This window comes from Elephas maximus, chromosome 8 (assembly GCF_024166365.1).
Source record: "Elephas maximus indicus isolate mEleMax1 chromosome 8, mEleMax1 primary haplotype, whole genome shotgun sequence".
NCBI classification, from domain to species: Eukaryota; Metazoa; Chordata; class Mammalia; order Proboscidea; family Elephantidae; genus Elephas; species Elephas maximus.
Window position 1 is genome coordinate 77,587,860 of NC_064826.1, and position 24,900 is coordinate 77,612,759.

Sequence of the window (24,900 nt, forward strand, 5' to 3'; positions counted from 1 at the left end):
CATGACTTAACAAAGGTGATGGCAGTGTCATTTAAAGATTTTCACAGTTCTTACTTGTGGAAAAAAAAATAAGCTTACTGAAATTCAGGACTGGAAGACCCCCCCCCAAAAAAAAACCCTGGATTTTCTTTTGCATGCACGTATTTATAAAGTTTATTAGTATTTGCAGATTACTGTAGAAGAAGTCTTTCTAAGCTGACAAAACTCTCATAGTACCTATTTTTTGAGACGAGCAGATTTTATTCTCTCCCTTTATTCTTTCCTTTCCTTCTCTTTTAAATCTTTCTTCTTTCCTTCCTTCACTCATTCATTCATTCAAACAAGGTCAGGTGCTTAATTTTAAAACGTCATTCAGAATGGTGCCACGTCATCTGCTGGGGCCAAGATCCGCGAGGTGTGGTCACTTTTCTCCCTGCCAGCGTGGATCTGCAAGGAACCCGCCCTTTCCTCCTCACCTGCTCCCTGGGAGACGGCGCCGAGGGCGCTGTCACAAGCTCAGACCTCCGGTCCCCTCCCCCTAGCCCGGGGGCCGCCCCGCCCCTCCCGGATCCCGGCTAGCAGAGCGCAATTATTTGCATATTCCTACCTTTGTTCCCTTCCGACCGCCAATCAGCGCACGGGACGAGGCAGGGGTGGCTGGGAGGGGCTCCGGCTGGAGCTCCAGCTCCGGATCCAGCTGCGGCGGCCGCAGGTTCCAGAGCGGGTCCGAGCTGCCGCGGGCGTGCCGCGCACTGCAGCTCCGGCCACCGCGGCTAGTACGGCGCGCGCACTGCTGCCTCGCCTGGGCCAGGCCCCCCAAACAAAGACAAAGCGGCTGCCTGGGAGGCTCTACGGGAATTGAATTTACCTGCAGCTTCCGGGAACCCCAGGCTCCAAGATGGTTTGCGGGGGCTTCGCGTGTTCCAAGAACTGCCTGTGCGCCCTCAACCTGGTCTACACCGTGAGTATCCGGAACCCGCCGCCTCCCTGCCTAGAGGCTTTGCACCTGCTCGGAAGCTCCTGGCCTTGCTTGCGTGGCCAGCGACTCACTCGCTTCACCCGGCGCCCCTCTCGCGTATCCCCACGCTCTGCGCGCCCTGGGCCTCTCCATCCGTCCCCTCTGGGACCCGGAGCCGGCGCTTGTCGCAATCTCTTCCTTTCCATCATTGTGAAGCAGCGGGCCTTCTGGCTCGCTAGTGGCGTCTGTGCCACATTGCTCCGCCCCGCCCCCTCACCCACCGCCTTGTTTTTCAGTCTTTTGACCAGACCTTCTCCCTCTTCCATCCCGGCCCCTCTGCAGCTCGTTCCTCGCTTCCAAACCCATCTGGGGCTGGTTTGGCGGAAGATCTGCCTCTGGCTGGAGGGCAGTTTTGTGGAATAGCGTGATCTGAAACCGACAAGGCGGTATATGATCGTGCACGTCTAGGTTAGCTCTGCGTGCTCTCGGGATTTTAATTTGTGCCACCGAGTAGGTTCACAGGATATCCGCGGCTTCCTTTGGTTTTGTGCTTACATAAACGGATATTATATTTTTTGTTTTGCCAGTTCTCTTCATACTTGATGCCTTCTCCGTGTGTCTTCCCACTAATCAATATCTTAACTCTTTGAAACTAAGTCCAGTAAATAAGCGAGGCTCCACCCAAGTCGTTTCTTCCCCTCCCAGCCAGCTTGCCCCTCTTAATTTTAACGCCGCAGGCTCTTTGTGATTTTTAAGGCGCAGGTCTGGGTGAATAGGAGGATGGGGAGGGCTGTTTGACGTTTGTTGATTGTCTTTCACGTCCCAGGTTTTACATACGTGATTTGAGTTTGCCATTCAGACAACGTTCTCAGGAAAGGAGCATGGTCTAAATTTTATATATAAAAAAAAATTTATATGTAAGGTAACAAATCAAAAATGGTTTTAATAACTTTACATAGCTGGTAGCTAGCGAATCAGGAGTGGAACCCAGGCTTTGAAATCCAGATCTTTCCACAGACTGCTTCTACAGGGAGAAAGAAACTTCCTCTCCTGTCATCATCCCTCCATGGCTTTCTCCCTTCTATAAATACACCTGGCCCTTTGCAGCACCCACCCTGAAAACAAACCCAGCTCCCCTGCATTAGCAGAGAGCTAGGCCATCTGTTCAAGCTTAGATTACATCCCTTGGAATGGAGAGGCGGCTTGTGGTCAACAGGAGAGAGAGGCTGGGTCATTTTACCATCACTGTTCCTTTGTATGTGAACCTGCTTGCAAAGCTTTGAAGGCAAGGCAGGCAGTATGCTTTCCTAGCCAGTTAGTGGGAATATAAGCAACAATGGTCACTAATGGTAGACTTGGGGAAAAAAAAAAATTTAGAACACCTGGTGAGTAGAGATCTCCATCAAGTTTCATGTTAAAATCCACCTTTGTCGCACTTGAGCCCTGCTTATCACATTTATGAAAGTGGATGCTGAGCAGTTCTCCAGGTATTTTATTAGCATGAATGGCCTGAATAGAATTTCACATTACCCATTTTTGTGCCCTGACCACTGGTTTTTCCCTGTCAATGATTTAGTCATCCCTTCACCAGACACTTCATCTTACAGTGTCCATTTACGCACAGTAGAATGCTCTGCTTTGTATCCTTACTTGACTAAAATGTCTTCGTAGATTAATGTGTGATATATATTTTTTAAAGGCAAGCTGCTTTTAAACTTAGTTCTGTTGCTTTGAAGACATATCATTTCTTGTTGTATTTATTGTGTTTTAGGAAAGCAAGGAGAAAGGTGATTCTAATGGGACATATTAGGACTATTTAGTAATATATTCTAAATTATGACCTTCAGAGTGTGTTTGTTCTATTGATTTTAATAGCTATGCAGTAAAAATTAATTAGAGATTCATGGGACTATAAAAATGGTAGCCCTTTTAAACCCTAGACTTTTTAGACACTATCCTAAAATGAATTAGTGGCTACTTGCTTCTTATTCATTGTGAATATGCTTAAATAGGAATAGGCTGAGCAGTTTAAGTTGGAGGCAAATGGCAGATAAAAGTTGGATCAGGTCTTAAATAGATGCTGAAAATGTATCATGGTTATTGTTTAGATTCTGTATCTTCCCTGGTCACTCCTGCATTTTAAGGTGGGAATTGTGAGGAGGTGGTTAAAAGCAGAGTGGAGGTTCAGGCTTAGGTGACAATTCTTTTTACAGTGTGAACAGGAGTCTCCTCTGTAGATATGAGTCCTACCCTGGTCACTGCCTCTAAAATATGCTCCAAGCTGTAGGATTAGGCCTGAGGTCATTTCTGAAAGTTTAAGCAAAACCAGGATTGCATATGGAAGCAGCAGGTATAAAGGCCAGGACTTGCCTTAAAGATTACTACTGTGTTAAATTATTTTCCTGAGAGATTTAAGCTTTTACCAGTTCAGGTGTTGACAGTCAAGTGTCTTGCTAATGAGCCTGAGATTAGCACGGGATTCCTGATTTGTCCAGAAAGCATGCCCTGAAAGCACGTTTGGAAGGAACATTACCAAACTTGTCATGGGTGTTAATCACTAGGCCAGAGGTTAACAGTTGATTTATTTGTTGTTGTTGTTTTATGGTTTGATTGTTTTAATTACTAGGAACTCTGGAACTTTTAGTGTACTGTATACAAACAATTGTAAATATGGGAAGGAAGAGGGAAGCGACAGACACTTTGTTCATCTTCATGGTGCTGTAAAGGAGAGAATGACTTGCCCAAGAACTTCCTACATTTTAAGACACTATTTATTGAGTGCCCTCCTATGTGCAAGGCACTATTATGGTGCTGAGAATACAGCAGTGAACCAAACAGGGCTTTAAAATCAGCATGCCTTTATGAAGCCTTTAAATTTTTTAAAACTTACTACCTTTTGTACATATCTCACAAGTTTCATTTAGCCAATAAGCATTTGCTTACTCCGCTGAGAACTGTGGGAAATAATAAACACATGCAAAGCCAAATACATACCCCGTGAAGAAGACAGCATCTACTTGGGAGATGAGGTGGGAAAGTTAAATGCTGTATAAGGAAAGGACTGACTGCAAGTGCTGTAAAAGTTGAGGACTGGGGGAGCTATTTGTGGGTTACACAAGTTGAGGGGATGAAGGAGGGAGTGAACTGGGAAAGTGTAGAAATAACATGTGGGTCTTTTTAATACCAGTTAGGATGTAAATACAAGTTAAAGCTATTTTGAGAAAATGGTGTAGGTTATTTTGAGTAGTTTATTTTACAAGAATATTTTGAAAATATATTGACAAATAGTGAAAAGCTTAAAAAATTTACTTAGTGATTTGCAAGGAATTTTAGGAAATACAAAATAAATGTTAAAATGTGTAACATTCTTGAAGCTCTATAATACGTCTCCTTGTGCCTCTTTACTAGAGAAGAAAGGTCTATAAAAGAAAAAAAAAATTGGCTTTGTTAAACAGAACCAAACTGGGGAAAAAAAATCGAAAACTTATTTACCAGAACTTTTATGAGTTATGCTGGTTTACATCATATTTGTAAATATATGTATGATACGTATAACAAATAAATATACATGAATATTCATATATATGAATGGTTTTAATGAAGAAGAAAAAGAAACCGAACCCAGTGCCGTCGAGTCGATTTTGACTCATAGCAACCCTAGAGGACAGAGTAGAACTACCCCATAGAGTTTCTGAGGAGCGCCTGGCGGATTCAAACTGCCGACCATTTGGTTGGCAGCTGTAGCACTTAACCACTACACCACCAGGGTTTCCAATGAAGAATATAAGAAGCAGAAAATAAATTGTAGTCTTAAAATTTGGAGGAAATTTGAGAAGTTGCAGTTTTGTTTCTTTTTCCATGTGCACTCTTATTTTTAAAATCTAAGTTTTTTTTTTTTTTGCAATTTTTTTCTTACACCTTTGGTTGTTTTGAGAGAATTCCTATGCAACATCAAAAATCAAAAATTACACTGATTTGCATTGATTCATTGATTTGCATTTTAATGTCTCTGAAATTGAGATGTATCTTTTAATAGGAAGATATGACACGACGGCACTGGGTGGTTTTTATCACATTAAAGGAGCCCTGGTGGTTGAGTGTTTGGCTGCTAACCAAAAGGTTGTCAGTTCAAATCCACCAGCCGCTCTTTGGAAAACCTATGGGGCAGTTCTGCCCTGTCCTATACGGTCAGTGTGAGTTGGAATCCACTCAATGGCAATGGGTTTGGTTTTTGGTTTGGATCAGATTAAAACAAAAAATTTGTCCATATAATTTATGGAGGAAAAAAACACTGAATTCAGGAAGAAAACAACTTGGAGTGCCAACTCTGCTTTGTCGTTGGTTACCATTAAGTCAGTTCTGATTCATGGCGACCCCATGAGTAGAACTACTCCAAGAGGTTTTCAAGGCTGTGACCTTTTGGAAGCAGATCGCCAGGTCTGTCTTCCCAAGCACCCCTGGATGGGTTTGAACTGCCAACATTTTAGTTAATAGTTCAGTGCTTAAGTGTTTGTGCTACCCAGGTACTTGAAATTTAACTTTGGGCAAACTCCTTACATTATTTGAGCTTCAGTGTCTTCATTTATAGATCGGTGATAATATTTTCCATTTTTCCTCATGGGCATGTAGTGAGGATGAAATGAGAAATGTGTGTAAATACTTTATATGTCATAGTCTCAAGTGGAAAAAGTTAAAATTTAAACTTCTGAATTACAAAATTACATGTCATAATGATAAAAGTTTTCAACCTACTGCATTTCTTTTTTTTTTTTTTTGAGGGTTTTAAAAAGTTTATTCATACGTTATGGCTATTTTCTTTTTTCTTTTTATATTTTTATTGTGCTTTAAGTGAAAGTTTACAATCAAGTCAGTCTCTCATACAAAAACTTATATACACCTTCCTGTATACTCATAGTTGCTCTCCCCGTAATGAGGCAGCACATTGCTTCTCTCCACCCTGTTTCCATGTCCATTCGGCCAGCTTCTACCCACCTCGGCCTTCACATCTCCCCTCCAGACAGGAGCCGCACACATAGTCTCATGTGTCTACTTGATCCAAGAATCCCACCCCTCACCAGTGTTGTTTTCTTACAGTGCAGTCTAATCCCTGTGTACAGAGCTGGCTTTGGGATTGGTTCCTATCTTGGGCTAACAGAAGGTCTAGGCACCATGACCTCTGGGGTCCGTGTAGTCTCAATCAGACCATTAAGTTTGGCCTTTTTACGAGAATTTGGAGTCTGCATCCTACTGCTGTCCTGCTCCTTCAGGGATTCTCTATTGTGCTCTCTGTCATGGTAGCCATCTGTTGTAGCTGGGCACCATCTAGTTCTTCTGGTCTCGGGCTGATGTAGTCAACCTACTGCATTTCTAACACGGGCTGATAGAGTCAAGCAGGCCCTAGGAGTCCACACCTTCCAAAAAGAAACTCTAATTGTTAAGTGGTAGGAGAAAATGAGATGCAATCACTATAAACTTGGAATTATTTGTATTTTTTTAGTCCTAACCTGGTCATTAAAGTGCTAGTAAACTGTAAATTTTTTTCAGTCTCAACTCCAAAATAAATGAAAAACTCTAGTACTTCAGCAAAAGAAAAATCTACTTAACTGTAATTTCTTTCAAATTATTCCATTTGCCTTTTTTCAAAATTCTGATCATGATTTTTCAGGTTCTTCTGATTTAACATTTTAATGTGTGATTAGGTTTGTGGCATCTCTGTGACCTTGTTTAGACTACTTAGTCAATTTAAAATATTTAAGTGGTTGCTGAATATTGAATTACGAAAAGGATTCACTATTTACAGAACTTGGAATTTTCTTATGATGCTGTTATGTAGATATTTAAAATCTCCCTTTGTGACATATGAGGTAGTTCTGCTCTGTCCTGTAGGGTCACTATGAGTCGGGATTGACTCGACGGCAGTGGATTTGTAACAAATATGTTCTTAAAATTTCTCAACTTTTGGTTAAAAAATAGGGTAACAAAAATGTGTCATTTGTGCCCTTTCTCACCTGAAATTAGCTTACTGACTTTCACAAAGTTTAACAAAATAATTAATAAAAAGCATTTCCAAAGAAAGAAACAGATAATTTGGGGGAAAGTTTTTCCTAATGCCTTTCATCCCATATTTTAAAAGTGTGATTACAACACCTCAGTGACTTAATTTATGTACAAGTTTAGGTGTCGTGGCTTCAAACAATTTCAGTTAGTGGCGGAGGTAGGATCTGCCTTCTTATCATATTTCACCTGAATTCATCTCTAAGCCTTTTCACCAGTGTAAAAAGAATAATCCAAAACCACTTGCAGTAATGGGTGAGAAAAACTCTGGAGAATAAACCCAAATTCTTTAGCGTTCCATTCAAGACGTCTCACCATCTGCTAACCTCTTATTTACGTCACTTTGTGTATTTCAGCCACGTGGAATTCCCCACACTTTTTGCCCTTCTTGCCTGTCTTTGCTGATCCCCTGCCTTATAATACCCTTATGTGTCATTGGAAAGTTACTCAATAAAGCCTCCTGTTTCTTCAGTCAGAATGAAATCTTTCCTTTTAAATTTTCACTTGGGAATCTTAATACTGGAATGTCACCCTGATTTATTCACAGTCAGAATTCGGCGGGAGAAGGAAGGCTTGGCCTATGATTGTTTTTTTTAAAGCTACCTAGCTGATTCTAAATGACAGTGAATGCTCAGAGCCAGTGTTGTAAAGTTTTGTGTTAAGTTTATCTTTACCATTGGCATATCAAGGCTACGTATTCTAAATGGTTGTGTGCCTGTTTTTTCCACTGCTGAACTCTTAACTCCTGTTGGCAGAGATAATAGTTTTCTCATTGTTGCATGCTTCAGTGGATAGCATTTTTTTTTTTAAACACAGAGCCTGTGTTTTAATATTGTTGAATTCAGTTTGCGGAATTGGCTGCCCCCCTTTCCACATGTTCTTCAGAGGTACAACTAACATAAGGAAAACTTTTATAAAAGTGATACTTGGCTTCGCCTGTTTTTTTTTTTTTTTAAGCCCACAATGATCAAAGTTAAATCCAGAAGGACAAGCAAGTATTTTAAAGGATGAAACTTAGCATTAGATTAAAAAAATAATAATATTAAGAAAGAATTACTTTTATCTATCCACTGTAAAATCTGATGTTTCTTGAAATACTCTTTTTTCTTGGCCAACTTTTACATTTCTCTGAGGGTTTCCTTCAGCTTTTCTCACGAACCAATCCTCTCCCTGTAAAATTATACAAGATTCCTAGTTGACTGGTGTTCTTAGTGATATTATTGGTCTAATAAAAATATATATGAGAAGAACCCAAATCATTTTCTTTCTTTTATTAATTCAGTAATACTAATTGAACACCAACAGCAGTGAACAAAGTAAAAACCAAAACACTGCCTTCATGGAGCTGACATTTATGGAAGAAGACAGATGATAAGCAAATAAGTACAGCACATTAGAAGTTAAAAGGTACTAAGGAGAAAAATAAAGCAGGGTCAGGAGACTGAAGAGTGGCGAGGCAGTGGGGTAGGTTGGGGTGGAGGAAAGATGAGTGTACAGTTTTCTATATGGTGTCAGGACTGGCCTTAGAAAGATAGTGTTTGCACAAACACTTTATGAAGGTGAAGATGTTTCAGGTAGAGAGAATGGCCTATGAAAAGACTCTGACACATAGGAACATTCCAGGTTTATGTACAGTGTGACTAAAACAGAGTGAACAAGGGGAAGAGTGGGAGGAAATGAGGGCAAAGAAGTTATGGGATCTAGATTATGAAGGCCCTTGAAAGCACTGTAAGTACTTTAACTTTTGCACTGAGTTTATTTGGGCCTGAGGAGTGATATGATTTTATTCTCAATTAAGTCTGGCTGTTGAATTGAGAGGAAACCCTGGTGGCACAGTAGTTAAGAGCCATGGCTGCTAACCAAAAGGTCAGGAGTTCGAATCCACCAGATGCTCCTTGGAAACCCTATGGGACAGTTCTGCTCTGTCCTATAGGGTCACTATGAGTCAGAATCAACTCGATGGCAACGTGTTTTTTGGTTGAATTGAGAATGGATTATGGATGGCAAAGGTAGAATAAGTGAGACCAGTTACGAGACTATTGCATAATTTAGGCACGAGACAATGGAGGTTTGGATTAATATGATAGCAGTGGAAATAAGAGAAATAGATTCTGATTGTGTTTTGAAGGTGAGGCCAACATAATTTTATGATGGGGTTTGAGAGAAATAGACAAGTCACAGATTAATTGTGATTTATGGCCCAAGCATCTGGCAAGATAAGAGTTTCCATTAACCTGGATGGGAAAGGCTGAGGGTGGAGCAGGCTTGGGAGGAAAATAAGGGGGTCACTATTACATGTTATGCCAATCAGCTATCCAAGTGGAGATGTTAATAGTAATTAACAACACTGGAGTTCAGGGGAGAGGACTAGCTGGGGATTTAAATTCAGGGAGCCATTAGCTTAGAGAATGGATCTTAAAGAGTAGACTGGATGAAATCACCAGGTAAATGAGGGCAGAGAAGGGCAGTGGTCCATGGATTGAGCCAGGGACACTCTTATTAAAAGGTTCAGCAGATGAGTAAGAGCCAGCAGAGGCACCTGAGAAGGAATGACTTCTCAGGTAGGAGGACTGATAACAGGTGAGTGTCCTAGAAGTCAAGTACAGACTTTTCAAGGAGAAGGGATTAACATCTATGTAAAGTACTGCTAATAAGTAAGATGAGGACCAAGAGTTGGTCCTCAAATTTAGCAATGGAGGCGTCACCCTTTTATTTTTCTTATGGCAGAGCCTCTTAAGAGACTGTTAATCCTCTCAACAGTAAGGACTGTGTCTCAATTATTCCTGTTTCCCTCAGTATCGAGTACAGCCCTGGCTCCTAGTCGACATTGCATATAGTTAATTGACTGGTGGAATCACTGCAAGGGCTTCTCTGCTCACTGCCAGTGGCCTGGCTTTGCCTCCAGCTCCACTTCTTGTCTCCCAAAACTGCACCGAAGAAGGAAGGGGTGTGAGAGTGTTGGAACTTTGTTGGCAACTGTGTGTACTACTTCAAACTAGTTAGCCTTGGAAAATGACAGGTCAGTTCCCTTACTTTGAATTCCTTTTATATAATTTTTTGCGAGGAGATATTATATACTACCAATTTTGTGCCTAGTGAATATAAAAGTAATCTGCTTGGCACCATGGAAGAAGATAAAGAAGAAGAAAAGTATTTGGCAACAGCGCTTGAGGCTTTCTTGTATTATTTGATGAGTGAAAATAAAACAACTGAGGTTTTGGCTTCAACACCAAATGTCTGCATATTTAGCGATATGTAGACTATTTATAGAATTTTAAAATTTCTATCCAGATGTTTGGCATCGTAGAAACACAGTCGATCATCTCTGAATTTCTCTTTAGTTTTCTACATTAAGTAGGAGTTCAGAAGAGAATTGAGTGTTCAAGTGTAGGTTCCTCATTACAAATGTTAAAGCATATTTAAAAAAAAACAAAAAAACAAATCCACTGCCATGGAGTTGATTCTGACTCATAGCGACCCTATAGGCCAGAGTAGAACTGTCCAGTAGGATTTCCAAAGAGAGGCTGATGAATTCGAACTGCCGACCTTTTGGTTAGCAGCCAGGGCCTTAACCACTGTACCACCAGGGCTCCGGTAAAGCATATAAAAAAAAAAGCATATAGAGGAAGATAATTTGGCATCTTTGTTTTTTTTTTTTTAACATGTGTATAGGTACTCTATTAAATTTTGGTGGCATAGCCCCCCTATATCTTATTTAAAAAAAATTTTGCTTGCCCTCCACCACCATTATAACTTTCTTGTTTTAGTGCTGGAAAAAAAAAATTTTTTTTTTGAATCATTTAACTACAAATCTCACCTAGCGTTTTCAGATATCCTAGATTCTTCCTTCATTCTTCAAATGTTCTAAAGTCTACTTACCCTCGTAGAATATTGGTGCTTAAAAAATGTAGTTTTGTTAAAAATACTGAGGTCTTTCTTTTTTCATTTCATTTGTGAAATGAGGTGGATATTTGCCGAAAGAATGAAAATTTTTTTTTTTTAATAATTTTTATTGTTCTTTAAGTGAAAGCTTACAAATCAAGTCAGCCTCTCACATATAAACTTATATAAACCTTACTACATACTCCCACTTACTCTCCCCCTAATGAGTCAGCCCGCTCCCTCCTTCCAGTCTTTCCTTTCATGACTGTTTTGCCAGTTTCTAACCCCCTCTACCCTCCCATCTCCCCTCCAGGCAGGAGATTCCAACATAGTCTCAAGTGTCCACCTGATACAAGTAGCTCACTCCTCATCAGCATCTCTCTCCAACCCATTGTCCAGTCCAATCCATGTCTGATGAGTTGGCTTCGACCATCGGGATTCTTCTAGTCTTAGTCAGACCATTAAGTCTGGCCTTTTTATGAGAATTTGGGGTCTGCATCTCACTGTTCTCCTGCTCCCTCAGGGGTTCTCTCTTGTGCACCCTGTCAGGGCAGTCATCGGTTGTGGCCGGGCACCATCTAGTTCTTCTCGTCTCAGGATGATGTAAGTCTCTAGTTCATACTGTAGCCCTTTCTGTCTCTTGGGCTCATAATTACCTTGTGACCTTGCTGTTCTTCATTCTCCTTTGATCCAGGTGGGTTGAGACTCATTGACGCATCTTAGATGGCCGCTTGCTAGCATTTAAGGCCCCAGATGCCACAGTTCAAAGTGGGATGCAGAATGTTTTCTTAATAAAATTTATTTTGCCAATTGACTTAGATGTCCCCTGAAGCCATAGTCCCCAAGCCCCCACCCCTGCTCCTCTGACCTTTGAAGCATTAAGTTTATTCAGGAAACTTCTTTGCTTTTGGTCCAGTCCAGTTGTCCTGACCTCCCCTGTATTGAGTGTTGTCCTTCCCTTCACCTAAAGTGGTTCTTATCTACTATCTAGTCAGTAAATAACTCTCCCACCCTCCCTCCCTCCCCCCTCTCATAACCACAAAAGAATGTGTTCTTCTCAGTTTAAACTATTAAGAATGAAAATCTTTTGTAGATTATATAGAGAAAGGAGAAAAGAGAAAGGATTATCTGAAACATCAACATGTGGGATTTCTTTCCACCAAATATTGTATAAGTTGGAGAATAAACCTTTACCTTTGGTTTTTAAAGCATAGTGAGTTCTTCATTCACCATGTATTTTGAGCACCTCTTAGGTGCCAGGCACTTAGCCAGGTACTAGGATACTACAGTGAACAAGATCAACTTGTGTTTCGATTGTATGGAGGCTAAGGTCTAGAGAGCATAGAAGAATTCAGAGTATGGCAGGAGGTGGGGAATAGTGGCTAATGACTCACCTGCAGAGGTAATCAAGGCCCCCAGCCCTTCACTTTCTGGGATTTGTCCGCCCAGCAGTTTGGACTTTATCCTAAAATTAGAAACAAGATAGCTAGCATGGGAATGACCTGATCTTATTGGGTTTTTAAGAAGACCATCAAATTAGCTAGTAATAGAGTTCAACACAGGAGGCCCTGGGTGGCCCAAAAGGTTAAGCTTTTGGACTGCTAACCAAAAAGCGGTAGCTTCAAACTCACCCAGAGGCATCTTGGAAGACAAGACAGGCAATGTGCTCCCGAAAGGTCACAGCTTTAGAAAACCCTATGGAGCAGTTCTACTCTGTACACGTGGGGTTGCCATGAGGTGGAATCCACTTAGTGACAGCTAACAACAACACAGGTAATAGAAATCCACCTACCACTACTTAAAACAGTAAGGCTTATTATTTTCATGTAACAAGAAGTCAGGCATGTTACCAAAGACCCAGACTCCATTTATTTTCCTGCTCTGCCATCCTTGGCATGTGACTTCCTTCCTTAGAGTCATCAGATTATACCTGCAACTCCAGGCATCACAATTTGTTCTGTGCCAGAAGAGGATGATACTATAAAATGCTTCTTCTTGCAAAGCTTTTTCCTTTTTTGGAATAGTTATATTGAGGCATTATTAACATACAGTGAGCTGTACATAATTGAAGTATAAAATTTGATACATTTTGGTATAGATATAAACCTGTGAACCCATCACCATGTTCTAGATATTGAATGAACATAATATCCATCACCTCAAAAGCATCCTCATCCCTTTCTCCCTCCCACTCCTTAACCCCCACCCCCAATCAGCACACAACCACTGACCTGCTCAGCAGTAAAACCTAGGCTGGAGTTAAATTTAGTTTAGGGAGGGTGTTTGCAGAAAGAAGATGCCCTAGGACATTTCTCGGGCTCACTAATTGCCTCCTTGTATTTTTTTTTATTGGTCTTAGAGTAAGAAGTTCAGCTGAAAGAAGTTCAGCAGTAAGGTTCTAGGTAGGGTAGGTGGTCACAGTGGTGAAGGTGGATATGTTCGATGCAAGTTTGCAGGTATTAAAAGATTTATAATAAACACCTGCAAAATCGAGTTTGTATTAGTCAAGATTCTTTGTGGGTTATAGATGAGCTTAAAAGAATGTGTTGTCTGTAAGCCAGGGACATCCAATAGTTGGATAATCAGAGATAGCTGGCTAAAAGGGCTCAGAAAAGGCCAGAGGTCTCTCTCTCTCTCCTTCTGTCCACTTCTCAACTCACTTGCCTCTGCTTAGAGTCTTTTTGAGACCAGATCCCTCCATGTGCAAGATGGGCACTGGCAGAATCAACTTAGATTGTCCTTACAGCTTGCTGTGCCAAAGGAATCTTTTTTTTTCTCTTCTCCCAATGTCCCTGTATCGAATTTAGAGACATACTGATTGCCCCTGTTGGTTTATGGCCCAATCCCTTGGACCAATTGCCATGAACAGAAGGATGGGCAACCATCATTAATAGAGTTGAGTCTTGTGTCTCTGCTGCTGGTAATGGTTGGAGGGGGCAGTGGACACCGTGATTAAGGGTCTCACAAGAAAAACATGTGCTGGGTTGCAAAAGCAGCACGTATCTGCTACAGAGATCATTCATCCTCAGGGGAGCAATTTGCCTGGCTCTTCAGTTCTTAATTTTACAATAGTCTAGCATTTCCTTCATCATTTGAAAGGCTTAGTATATGGGTTTAATATTTCAACACTCACTTATGCTAGACTGTAAGGAACGTTATACACAGCATCTTTTTTCTCCGTTCTTGAGTAACATTGCATGTATCCATCCAAAGGTGCACAAACATACATTGATTAATTTTTAAGGAATTTTGTTTGCTAGAGTAATGTCCAAGATAAAGATTCCTCATCCCAAGTAGAATTTCTTGCTGCCCAACTCAAGGCAATGCACTGTGTGCTTATGTGTGAAGGTAGGTGTGCATGACAGCATTTCTGGGTTGAATTAAAGAAAAATAAAAAGCACAAAATTAATAAGCTAGCATTTGATGCTTAATGAACGGAACGGTCATATGAGCAAAGGGCTTTTTTTCTCCCCCTTTACATATCGCTGTGCATGAGCATCTCATGGTAAAGACGTTAGAGAGATGTGATTCAAATGTGTATTGATCTGACTGTAAAGCCAGAACTACTTTTTTATGCATTATAATGTTGTTCTTAGTATTCCATCTAAATTCTAAAAATTATTTAAATATGTTGTTAGACACTATGATAAGTCCCTTAAAGGGAGGAAAAAAAAAAGCTCCAGAAAGAATACCGAGTTCCTGTTACAGCACTGACATGGTGTTGCCAGGTGTCACTTTCCTGTTCTGATGTCTTCAGCTACAAATGAAGGGAATAGACTAAAATCACTGGCCAGGTACCTTTGTGCCGTGGTCTTCTGTGGGTTTGTGCCATCTCCAGAGCCTTAGCTGAGAATCCCTATGGCCTCTACCCCAGCACCCTCCTGTTTCTTCATTTTCATCAGAATCTACTCCTGTGTGAACCAGTAGCTGTGCCGCTGCCTCCTTCTCTTGGGACTTGCTTGAGGAAGCCACGCCAGTTTTAGACACTTTTATAATCTTCCTTTGGTGGGCCTTTTCCATCACAGCTCTTGTAATCTCGAGGCTTATATGATTCGCCTTTGTTTTAAAGAGAAAACAGGAAAGGTTGGAGCTTCCTGCCTCATAAAAACATTGCTATCAATGAATTCACAGATCCATAATCTGTTTTTATCAGCCCTCTGTCTCCTAAAGGAAGAAACTATTTGTCATAGGTCTAAATTTACTTTCTGTTACAATTAGTTTCATATGGAAACTGTTGCTGTTATAATTGAACAAATGACTCTTGCAGTTCCTTTGTCTGCTAGTGTTGGCTTTTTAATTATGCATTTAGAATTAATTTTATTCAAATCAATAATTTTTAGATGACTCGTTTGGAAAACCTGATCTAATCCCATTCTCTTCAAAATTACAAATGAACTAACCATAGTGCACAGTTACCACTCCTTAGAAATAAATTGTATTCATTATCACCTTTAAAAGGCTCCTTTTTGATAAAAAGTTAAAGAAACATTGATCATGAAATTTAATCAGAGGCATATTTATTACACATCTTCAGGTGCTGTTTCTAATTTAAAAAGTTAATTATGAATATTTGGGGGACTTTTGTTATAATGTGTTCGAAATACCTGTCCTATAAAGAAATCATTTCTGTGCATTGTTTTCAATTTTTATTTAATTAAAAAAAAATAATAAAATAAAAACATAAGTTATATTTTTGGAGATTTATCATAATATTGATTCACTCCAATAAATTTATATTTGGACAGTTTCACTGTCTTAGTAAGGGAAAATTTGTTTCGGATTGGACAATTAAATTATTACCTAGTGCTTTCAGGTGTATACCAATTTCATTTGATAGCCCCTTCATTTTCCCAAATGGGAGCATATTATACAGAAGGGAACGTGGCCAGCACTTGAAGATGCACAGATGGGAATTAATGGAAACATTTGAGAGATGGACGAGGAGGCAATCTTGATTTTAGTAGTTTCTTGGGTCATAGTAGGAACTAAGGCTGGCTGAGGAAATTCAGACCAAATTACAGAGGAAAGTAAAGCACAAGATTTTAGAACTAAAAACAAAACAAAAAAAAAAACCAAACCCGTTGCCATCAATTCTATTGTGATTCATAGCGACCCTATAGGACAGAGTAGAAATGGCCCATAGGGTTTCCGAGGAGCACCTGGTGGATTCAAAATGCTGACCCTCTGGTTAGCAGCCGTAGCTCTTAACCACGATGCCACCAGGTTTGAATTTAGATTTAGTGTTCTAGTAAAAAAGGGGCTGTTAAAATTTTCAAGGCAGGTATTAAATAGGAAATATTTTATATGCACAGAAAATACTGTGGTAGACTCCTGTGAACCCCCCCAGCCAGATTTAACAAATGCCAGTGTTTTGCGGTCTCTCTCTTTTTAAGAAGTTAGATGTTACAATACAGCCCCCTTTCCATTTTCCTCTCTCAAAAGTAGTCACTATCTTGAAGTCAACATGTCATTTCCATGCATTTTTATAAATTTATGACAATTTCATATATTAATCATCTCCAAAGAGTATACAGTATTGTTTTTGTGTTTTAAAAATCTCTGCTATACAACTCTTCAGACAGGGATTGGAATGGACTATGGGATAGGAAATGATACTGGTGAAGAGTAAGCTTCTTGGATCAAGTAGACACATGAGGCTATGTGGGCAGCCCCTGTTTGGAGGGGAGATGAGAGGGCAGAGGGGGTCAGAAGCTGGCCTAATGGACATGAAAACAGAGAGTGGAGGGGAAGCAGTGTGCTGTCTCATTAGAGGGAGAAAAACTAGGAGTATATAGCAAGGTATATATAAATTTTAGCATGAGGGGACTGACTTGATTTGTAAGCTTCCACTTAAAGCACAATAAAAATTAAAAAAAAAAAAATCTCTGCTGTTGCAATTATTGGTTGTATTGTAATTTTTTATTCTCTCCTGCACTGACTTCTAGAGAAGGGGTCAGCAAACTATAGCCCATGGGCTAAATCCATCTCACTGCCTGTTTTTGCATGGCCCAGGAGCTACGAATGGCTTTATGTTTTTAAATGGTTTAAAAAAAAATCAGGAAGAATAATATTTTGTGATATGTGAAAATTATATGAAATTGAAGTTTCAGTGTCTAAAAATAAGTGTTACTGGAACACAGCCATGCTTATTCATTTATGTTTTGTCCATCACTGCTTTCACGCTACAACAGTAGAGTAGACTAGTTGTGGCAGAGGCCTTGTGGCCTGCAAAGCCAAAAATATTTACTGTCTGGCCCTGTCTTAGTCATCTAGTGCTGCTATAACAGAAATACCACAAGTGGATGGCTTTAACAAAGAGAAGTTTATTCTCTCACCGTCTAGTTAGTAGGCTGAAAGTCCAAATTCAGGGCATCAGCCCCAGGGCAATGCTTTCTCTCTCTGTTGGCTCTGGAGATAGGTTCTTGCAATGCATCAGTCTTCACTTGGTCTGGGAGCATCTCAGCACAGGAACCTCAAAGGACATGCTGTGCTCCTGGCACTGCTCTCTTGATGGTATGAGGTCCCCAACTCTCTGCTTGCTTCTCTTTCCTTTTATCTCTTGTAAGATAAAAGGTGGTACAGTCCATATCCCAGGGAAACTCCCTTTACATTGGATCAGGGAAGTAGCCTGAGCAAGGGTGTTTCATCCCACCCTAATCCTCTTTAACCACAGGCAGAGATTATGATTTATAACACGTAGGTAGATCACAAAATGGAGGACAACCACACAGGGCCTAACCAAGCTGACACATATATTTGGGGGACACAATTCAATCCATGATAGGCCCTTTAAGGATAAACTTTGCCCACCCCTGTTTTAGTAGGGATGTCTTTATCTCTGGCTTTTAGGACATAAATACATATTTACCTTATGGTAAGAATTATATTCACGTAATAAAGATTTATTTTAGCATGCTTTCCAAAATAATTCTTTAAAACTATTTTAAAATTAGACGAATTTTATTTATCAGATTATGCACACTTCTTTTTGTTTCCAAGACTCAAAGAAACATAAAGTCTGCCCTTGAATTTAATTGAATTAGGAAACAGGCATCACACTTAGGACTTGATGTTGGCAGATTGCTCTGATATGTTGCAAATGTGGACCTTCTTCAGCATTTGGTCCCAAGATGTAGTCCGCGTGCTAAGCATAGCCCTCTCACTTTGGGAAGGTGAGACCTGTCTGGGCATCATCCAGCCCGTCTTCCTTCACACCTCTTCAGGCTGCTGCCTTTTTCAGCTTGTGAAAGGAAATGTGTTATATTTGGGTACCACAAAGTCAGAAATAAGCTAAGTTGTGAAGGGGCAGAGAACTTTTTCTCAGTTGACGTAGTTTGAAGTTGTTAGGAGATTGTGAGTGAAGATATTAAAAATGAGACTGATGCAAATAGACCTGCTGATAAGGAGCAATTGAGAAAATGAGAGACTAGGTGAATTTCTCGGCAGCAAAATTTGCGAGAATTTTTTCCTTCTGAAAACAAAAGCTTTCTGTGTGCACTAACTGCAGTGGAGAACAACATGTACAGATAACGCCATAGATAGGTAGATGGATAGATAGTGACCTTCAAGTTGACTCAAACTCATGCCGGCTGCGTGTACAACAGAACTTAGGTGTTGCCCAGTCTTGCGTCATTCTCAAGATCGCTAGCACATTTCAGTCCTTCATTGTGGCCGTTGTGCCAATTCCTCTCACCAAGGGTCTCCCTCACCCTCACTGGGCCTCTATTTCCCCGAATATGGTGTCCTCTCCTAGTGATTGATCCCTCATGTTGACATGTCCAAAGCAAGTGAGTTGGACAGTGTTTAGTTGTGACCCGTAAAGTTTTCATTGGCTAATTTTCAGAAGTAGATTGCCAAGCCTTTCTTCCTAGTGCCTCTTAGTCTGGATGCTCCACTGAAACCTCTCCACCATGGATAACTCTGCTGGTATTTGAAATACCAATGGCATAACTCTCAGTGTCACAGCAACACACAAGCTACCACATTACAACAAACTGACAGATGGCTGATGGAGATAACACCATAGCTGGGTTCTGTTTTGCTACCGGTGGCTTCTTTTAATGTTAAGTTTTGCTTCTTTATAATAAGTGGACAAAAATACTAATAGATGCTGTACTTGTCAATATTTAGCAGTTTTGCTTATATTTCTCTATATGTAAGAACTTTCAGATACCGGTAAATTTAAAATTTGTGTCTAATAAATTATGGCTACCCGTATCAAAAATTATATATTTTAGTAGAAAAAGATCCCTTTTATAGTTATAAAGATCCATTTTATATTTATGAAAAAAGTTATCAGGCCTTTAAATGGTGCTAGAAAGGATGTTTTATATATTTTGATTCCTCCGAATTGGGTATTATACTGTCAAATTGCTCCCAAAAATGGTTGGACCTCAATTGAAGATACTGTCTCCTTTCTATTTCATAACTCCCTTCCCTTAACTCTTCCCCTAAAACCAGTTAAAAAAAAAATTTTGCCATGGAGTCGATTCTGACTGAGACCTGTTTAAGCTACATCTTGTATTAGTTAATTACTATCTTAATCATGGCATGCTATTTATTTAAGTGTTGTTTTAAAGACGTACTTGTAGCTGAATTTTATAGGTAATGGCTTTTTTTGAGGCATTTGTTCTCTCTCTTCACTTGGTTTTGTTTTATATATATAAGAATTCATATATATACATATATACCTACATATATAGGTATGCACACACACTCGGAATGCCATTTCGCTCGAAATAGCTAAAAGCTCTTGTATTCTTTTTATCTTGCTCAAAGTTTTAATGTATATCTCTATCTATATCTGTATATATTATTCTCATTCATTCTAATAGAAATATGTATTTTCTGTTAGAATAATAGAAACCCTGATGGTGTGTTGGTTAAGAGCTACAGCTACTAACCAAAGGGTTGGCAGTTCACATCCACCAGGTGCTTGTTGGAAACCATATGGGGCAGTTCAGCTCTGTCCTATAGGGTTGCTATGAGCTGGAAATGACTTGACAGCAATGGGTTTTTTTTTTTTTTTTAATTATTAGAACGTTAATGACATCTGAATGTCATTAATATTAATATAATTTACATTCATATTTATGTCTAAATGAATAAATAGAATAAATAATGACATCTAAAGCAGTTCATTTCAGCAACAATTCAGTGAGCAATTTTTGAGTGTTCCCCAGGTACCAAGTCCTGTGATAGGTTCTGGGAACACTGAAAAGATGTGGGTCCTTGCCCTGAAGTTGTTCAGCCTCCTAGAAGAGCCAAGCTGGAAAACAGAATGTGAGCATGCTGAGGGGAGCAATGGAACCATATTCAAGGCGCAGAAGTTGCCCAGAGAAGAGAAGGAGTAATTCAGTCTGTTGGGGAGGAGGCAGGCATTGCCAGAGTAGGTTGCAATCCAGCTGAGCTTTGAAGGAAAGGTAAGTGATTAAATAGTGAAGAGACCAATGTATCGGACTGAATTGTACTGGCGTCTAGAAGCTTTACATATGCTGTTACTTCAGAAGCTTTAAGTAGCATGACCTCTGAAGCTCCCTATTTTATAGATGATTGGTAGTTAAAAAAAAAAAAAGCATGTCTCATGATTAATATAATTTGTTAAAATAATACTACATACTGAGATCTTGTGTTTATTCTAGTATTTAATATTAACCATCCCTTTTTTTTTTTTTATCCTTTGTAAGATACTAAGTAGGTACTTGCAAAAAGTCCTTGAAATTATATAAATTGACACTGCCTCCTCCCTTTTCCCTCCCCTCCCACTTCTGATTGTTCGTGCAGTTGGTCAGTCTGCTGCTAATTGGAATTGCTGCCTGGGGGATTGGCTTCGGGCTGATTTCCAGTCTCCGGGTGGTCGGTGTGGTCATTGCAGTGGGCATCTTCTTGTTCCTGATTGCATTAGTGGGGCTGATTGGAGCTGTAAAACACCATCAGGTGTTGCTGTTTTTTGTATCCTTTTTAGTATGTGGTATTTACCCCATAAGGCTTGAGTCCTTATTTGCTATTGATTACTATTTGATCGCCACTTAGACACATCTCTTAGGGTAAAGTTATCGTATGTATACATATTCCTCTTTTTTCTCGTCACGTCATGGAGGATATCTTCTTTAAGTTCAATATAGTCCGATTTATGTATTGCAAATTCAGAATCAATCACATTGAATGGCTTCTCGGACCTTTACAGCGTATTAATATTTGAGAATTTCACAGTGTTTTTTTAGATTTAACCTCAAGAAAGCTTACATACACTTATCTGTACTTACTTCCTATTTTATAAATGCAAGAATTTGTATTCTAAAAAAAATTCTAATCTGCTTTTAGTTAAGTAACTATCATTAGTATTTTTCTGTAAGAAATTTTATCTACAGCCCATTATCAAAATAATAATTATGTATATTCCTTTCAGAAGTTATCAATACCTCTGTTCTGTGTTATTTTAAAAGTACTTAGAATATCCTTAACTTTTAACTCTCAGTACATGATTATCCTCTTACTTGTATTTATTTTCCAGTTTTCTGTGTCTTGTGCTTGTTTAGCCCTGAACCAGGATCAGCAGGTAAGCAGAGACTTCTTCCTTCTAATTTATTATACCACATAGTATGAGTCTAGGAAAAGGAAGAGAAATGATTGGAAAATGAAACAATTTCCTCTTGCTTGAAATACCATTTTTTACTCTAAATATCATGTTCTCTTTTCATTCTGCTAAAAAATGTCCACCCAGTCTTTTCCCACCATTATGCAGTGAAATATTTGCTCCAGAATGTTTGTAGTTCCGTTTTAGCAGTTAACTCTTTTCACAGTCTAATTTGTAGAGGAATGTGGGCCTCTATCTTGGGACAATAGAATTTGTCTTGACACACTCTGAGAATTATGCCTTTGAACCAAGTACCTCTTTCAAGTTGCATTTAAAAATTAAGACTTTTTCATTCTTGAGATAGAAATAGCGCCTTCGGTTTTTTTTTTTGCAGATTAAAGGATAAGCCTTTGAAAAGAATGGTCTTATAAAGGATATTTATTTTAGGTACACTCAATACTAAAGGTTACAAGCTCTAGTTTTATACAATTCACATAGGATTATACTTTTTCACTTCAATATTACATGCATTATTTAGGGTCAGCTTCTGGAAGTTGGTTGGAATAATACAGCAAGTGCTCGAAATGACATCCAGAGAAATTTAAACTGCTGTGGGTTCCGAAGTGTTAACCCAAATGAGACCTGTTTGGCTGTAAGTACAAAGGATAAAATGTTTATTGAAGATGCATTGTGTGTAATGATTGACCTGGAAGAAATGGAGTTTCTGATGCTGAATTGTATTTAAAAAATGCTTTATATATACCTACATTATATTTTCATGCACACACTCCTCTTGTATCATTTGCCGACTCCCAGGTATCCACTCCCAAGAGTGTTGAATATTTCCATCCTGATGTGCACAGATGCTTCTAGTCATTACCCCTAATTTCTTCCCATTCTACTGCTCCTAGATGGTGGCATCACTAGGGGGGTGTGGAGGGTGCCGACTGCACCAGGTGACATGAAAATGACTGTCTATAAATTTTTTGTGCAGTGTTTCAGCAGAAGTTTATTGTTTTTTATAAAAATAACCCTGTAGTTAGTTATAACAACAGAAACATTTTTCGTAAGCTCAGCTTAGACGTATCAATATACCTACAAGGCTAAAACTCTATGCTGATTTACTTTTGAACCTTATAATGTACTCTGGTCAGGGCCGTCATTTTCACCCAATTGCAATGACGTGGTTTTGTCTGCACGTGCCACACGTTGTTTTTGTTGCTGCTATTTTTTTTTAATAATTTTATTTTTGTTGTTAAAAACGTACCGAGCAGAACATACACCAATTCAACAATTTCTGCATGTATAAATCACTGACAGTGGTAATGTTCTTCAAGTCGTGCAACCATTTTCACCCTCTTTTTCTGTGTCATTCTCCCCCATTAACATAAACTCACTGCGCCCTAAGCTTCCTATCTAATGTTTCGTATTGTCAGTTTGATCTCATGTAGATAGTTCTTTTTTTCCCTGAATCTTACTTATTTTATTGTTATTAAGACTATACACAGCAAGACATATACCAATTCAACAGTTTCTACAAGTATAATTTAGTGACATGGATTACATTCTTTGAGTTGTGCAACCATTCTCACCTTCCTTTTCTGAGTTGTTCCTCCCTCATTAACATAAACTCACTGCCCCCTAAGGTTCCTTTCTTATCGCTTGAGTTGCTATTGTCAATTTGATCTCCTATGTATAGTTCTTAAGAGAGCATAAGGCTCAAGGCAGATTCTTTTTACTGGTTAAACTAAACTATTGTTTGGTTTTAAGAAGATTTTAGGGCAATAGATTCAGGAGATCATCTAGCCCCCTTGGCTCCAGAAAGTCTGGAGTCCATGCTAATTGAAATTCTGTTCTGTATTTACCCCCTTGTGATCAGCATTCTTCTATAGAATCTTTGATCCAAATGTTCAGTAATGGTTGCTAGTTCTTATCTCAAGGTAAAGGAGGCAGTTGTTCATGAAGGCAATTAGCCACATATTCCATATCCTCCTCTTCCTGACTCTCCTTCTTTCTCTGTTGATCCATACAAATAGAGATAAGTTGTGCATTGGATGGCCACTTGCAAGCTTTTAAGACCCCAGAGAACAGAAGCACTAAACATGTTATTAGGCCAATTAACTGGGATATTAAGCTAAACTATTATTTGGTTTTAAGATGACCTCAGGGGATATTTTTGGTTTAAGGTTTAAAGATTATCTCAGGACAGTTGTTTCTGGGGTTCATCCACTCTCTGTGGCTCCAGAAAGCCTAGAGTCCATGAAAATCTGAAATTCTGTCCTACATTTTTCCCCTTTTGATCAGAATTTTCCTATAGAGTCTTTGATCAAAATGTTCAGTGATGTAGCCAGGCACCATCAAACCTGGTCTCATGGCAGAGGAGGCAGTTAGCCACACATTCCATATCCTTCCTTCTCCCATTCCTGACTCTCCTTTTTCCTTTCTTGCTCCAGGTGAGTACCAAAAACCCATTGCCATTGAGTTGACTGCCACTCATAGCAACCCTATAGGACAAAGTAGAACTGCCTCACAGGGTTTCCAAGGAGCAGCTCAGCTGGTGGATTAAAACCACCTTTTGGTTAACAGCTGGTTAGAGGTGGAGCTCTTAACCACTGCACCACCAGGGCTCCAACAATTATTGTGCCTTGGATGGCTGCTTGCTAGCTTTTAAGATCCCAGGCACAGCACAATGAACTAGGAGATAGAACCACTGAGTATGTTATTAGGCCAAAACTGGGTTGTCCCATGAAGCCATGATCCTAAACCTCCAAACCGAGGAACCAAATCCCAGGAAGTGTTTGGTTGTACGTAAGTGGCCTCAGCAGCTACTCTTTTTTGTTGTTGTTATTATAAATATGTCTATCACACAATTCTGATACCAGCTGTCCCTCCCACGGTACTCCACTTCTCTGCTGGGTTCAATAATTCATTGCAACGGCCATACAGAATTCACAGACAATGCTCACAATTATGAGGTTTATTGGAGAAGGAACAGATTATAATTGAGCATGAGGAATGACTCAGAATACAGCTCTTTGGTCAGGACAGCTTCTTGGCTGTGCCTATAGGCAGGCTTCTCTCTGGCCGTTGGACTCTCAGGCCTCTTGGCTGGCCTGGGCTCTGCCCTGCTTGGGCAAGTGTTACAAAGCTCTTTAGCTCCATCGATAAGTGCCCAGAGACACCCATTCTGCCAGTAAACCTCAGCTGGAAGGCACTTAGCTCTCTAACTCTGTGGCTTGGCAAGCCTTGCTCTGCTGACAGGTGCCTGGAGGCACCCCACTCCATCAGCCCATCAGCAAGCCTCCTGCCCGAAGGCGCTCAGCTTTCTCACTCCATAGGCTAGGAAACTCATCACGCCATCTTCTGCCAACCTGCTGGTCCCGCTGCTACCACTTCTCTGCTCCACTTGTCACTGCTTCTCGCCATTATGTGCTGCCTCTGGCGTTAAGCT

The 24,900-nt window shown here is 39.8% G+C and overlaps 1 protein-coding gene across 1 annotated transcript in view; it reads left to right on the plus strand.

The window, feature by feature from the left end:
- The first annotated feature begins 639 nt into the window (after positions 1-639).
- Positions 640-24,900, plus strand: part of TSPAN13 (tetraspanin 13) — a 32,629-nt gene continuing 8,368 nt past the window's right edge. Inside the window, exons 1-4 of the mRNA XM_049893276.1 lie at positions 640-940; positions 20,657-20,824; positions 21,351-21,431; positions 21,988-22,101. Coding sequence (XP_049749233.1) covers positions 878-940; positions 20,657-20,824; positions 21,351-21,431; positions 21,988-22,101 — 426 coding nt within the window. The 5' untranslated portion in view covers positions 640-877. The remainder of the gene's footprint in view (positions 941-20,656; positions 20,825-21,350; positions 21,432-21,987; positions 22,102-24,900) is intronic.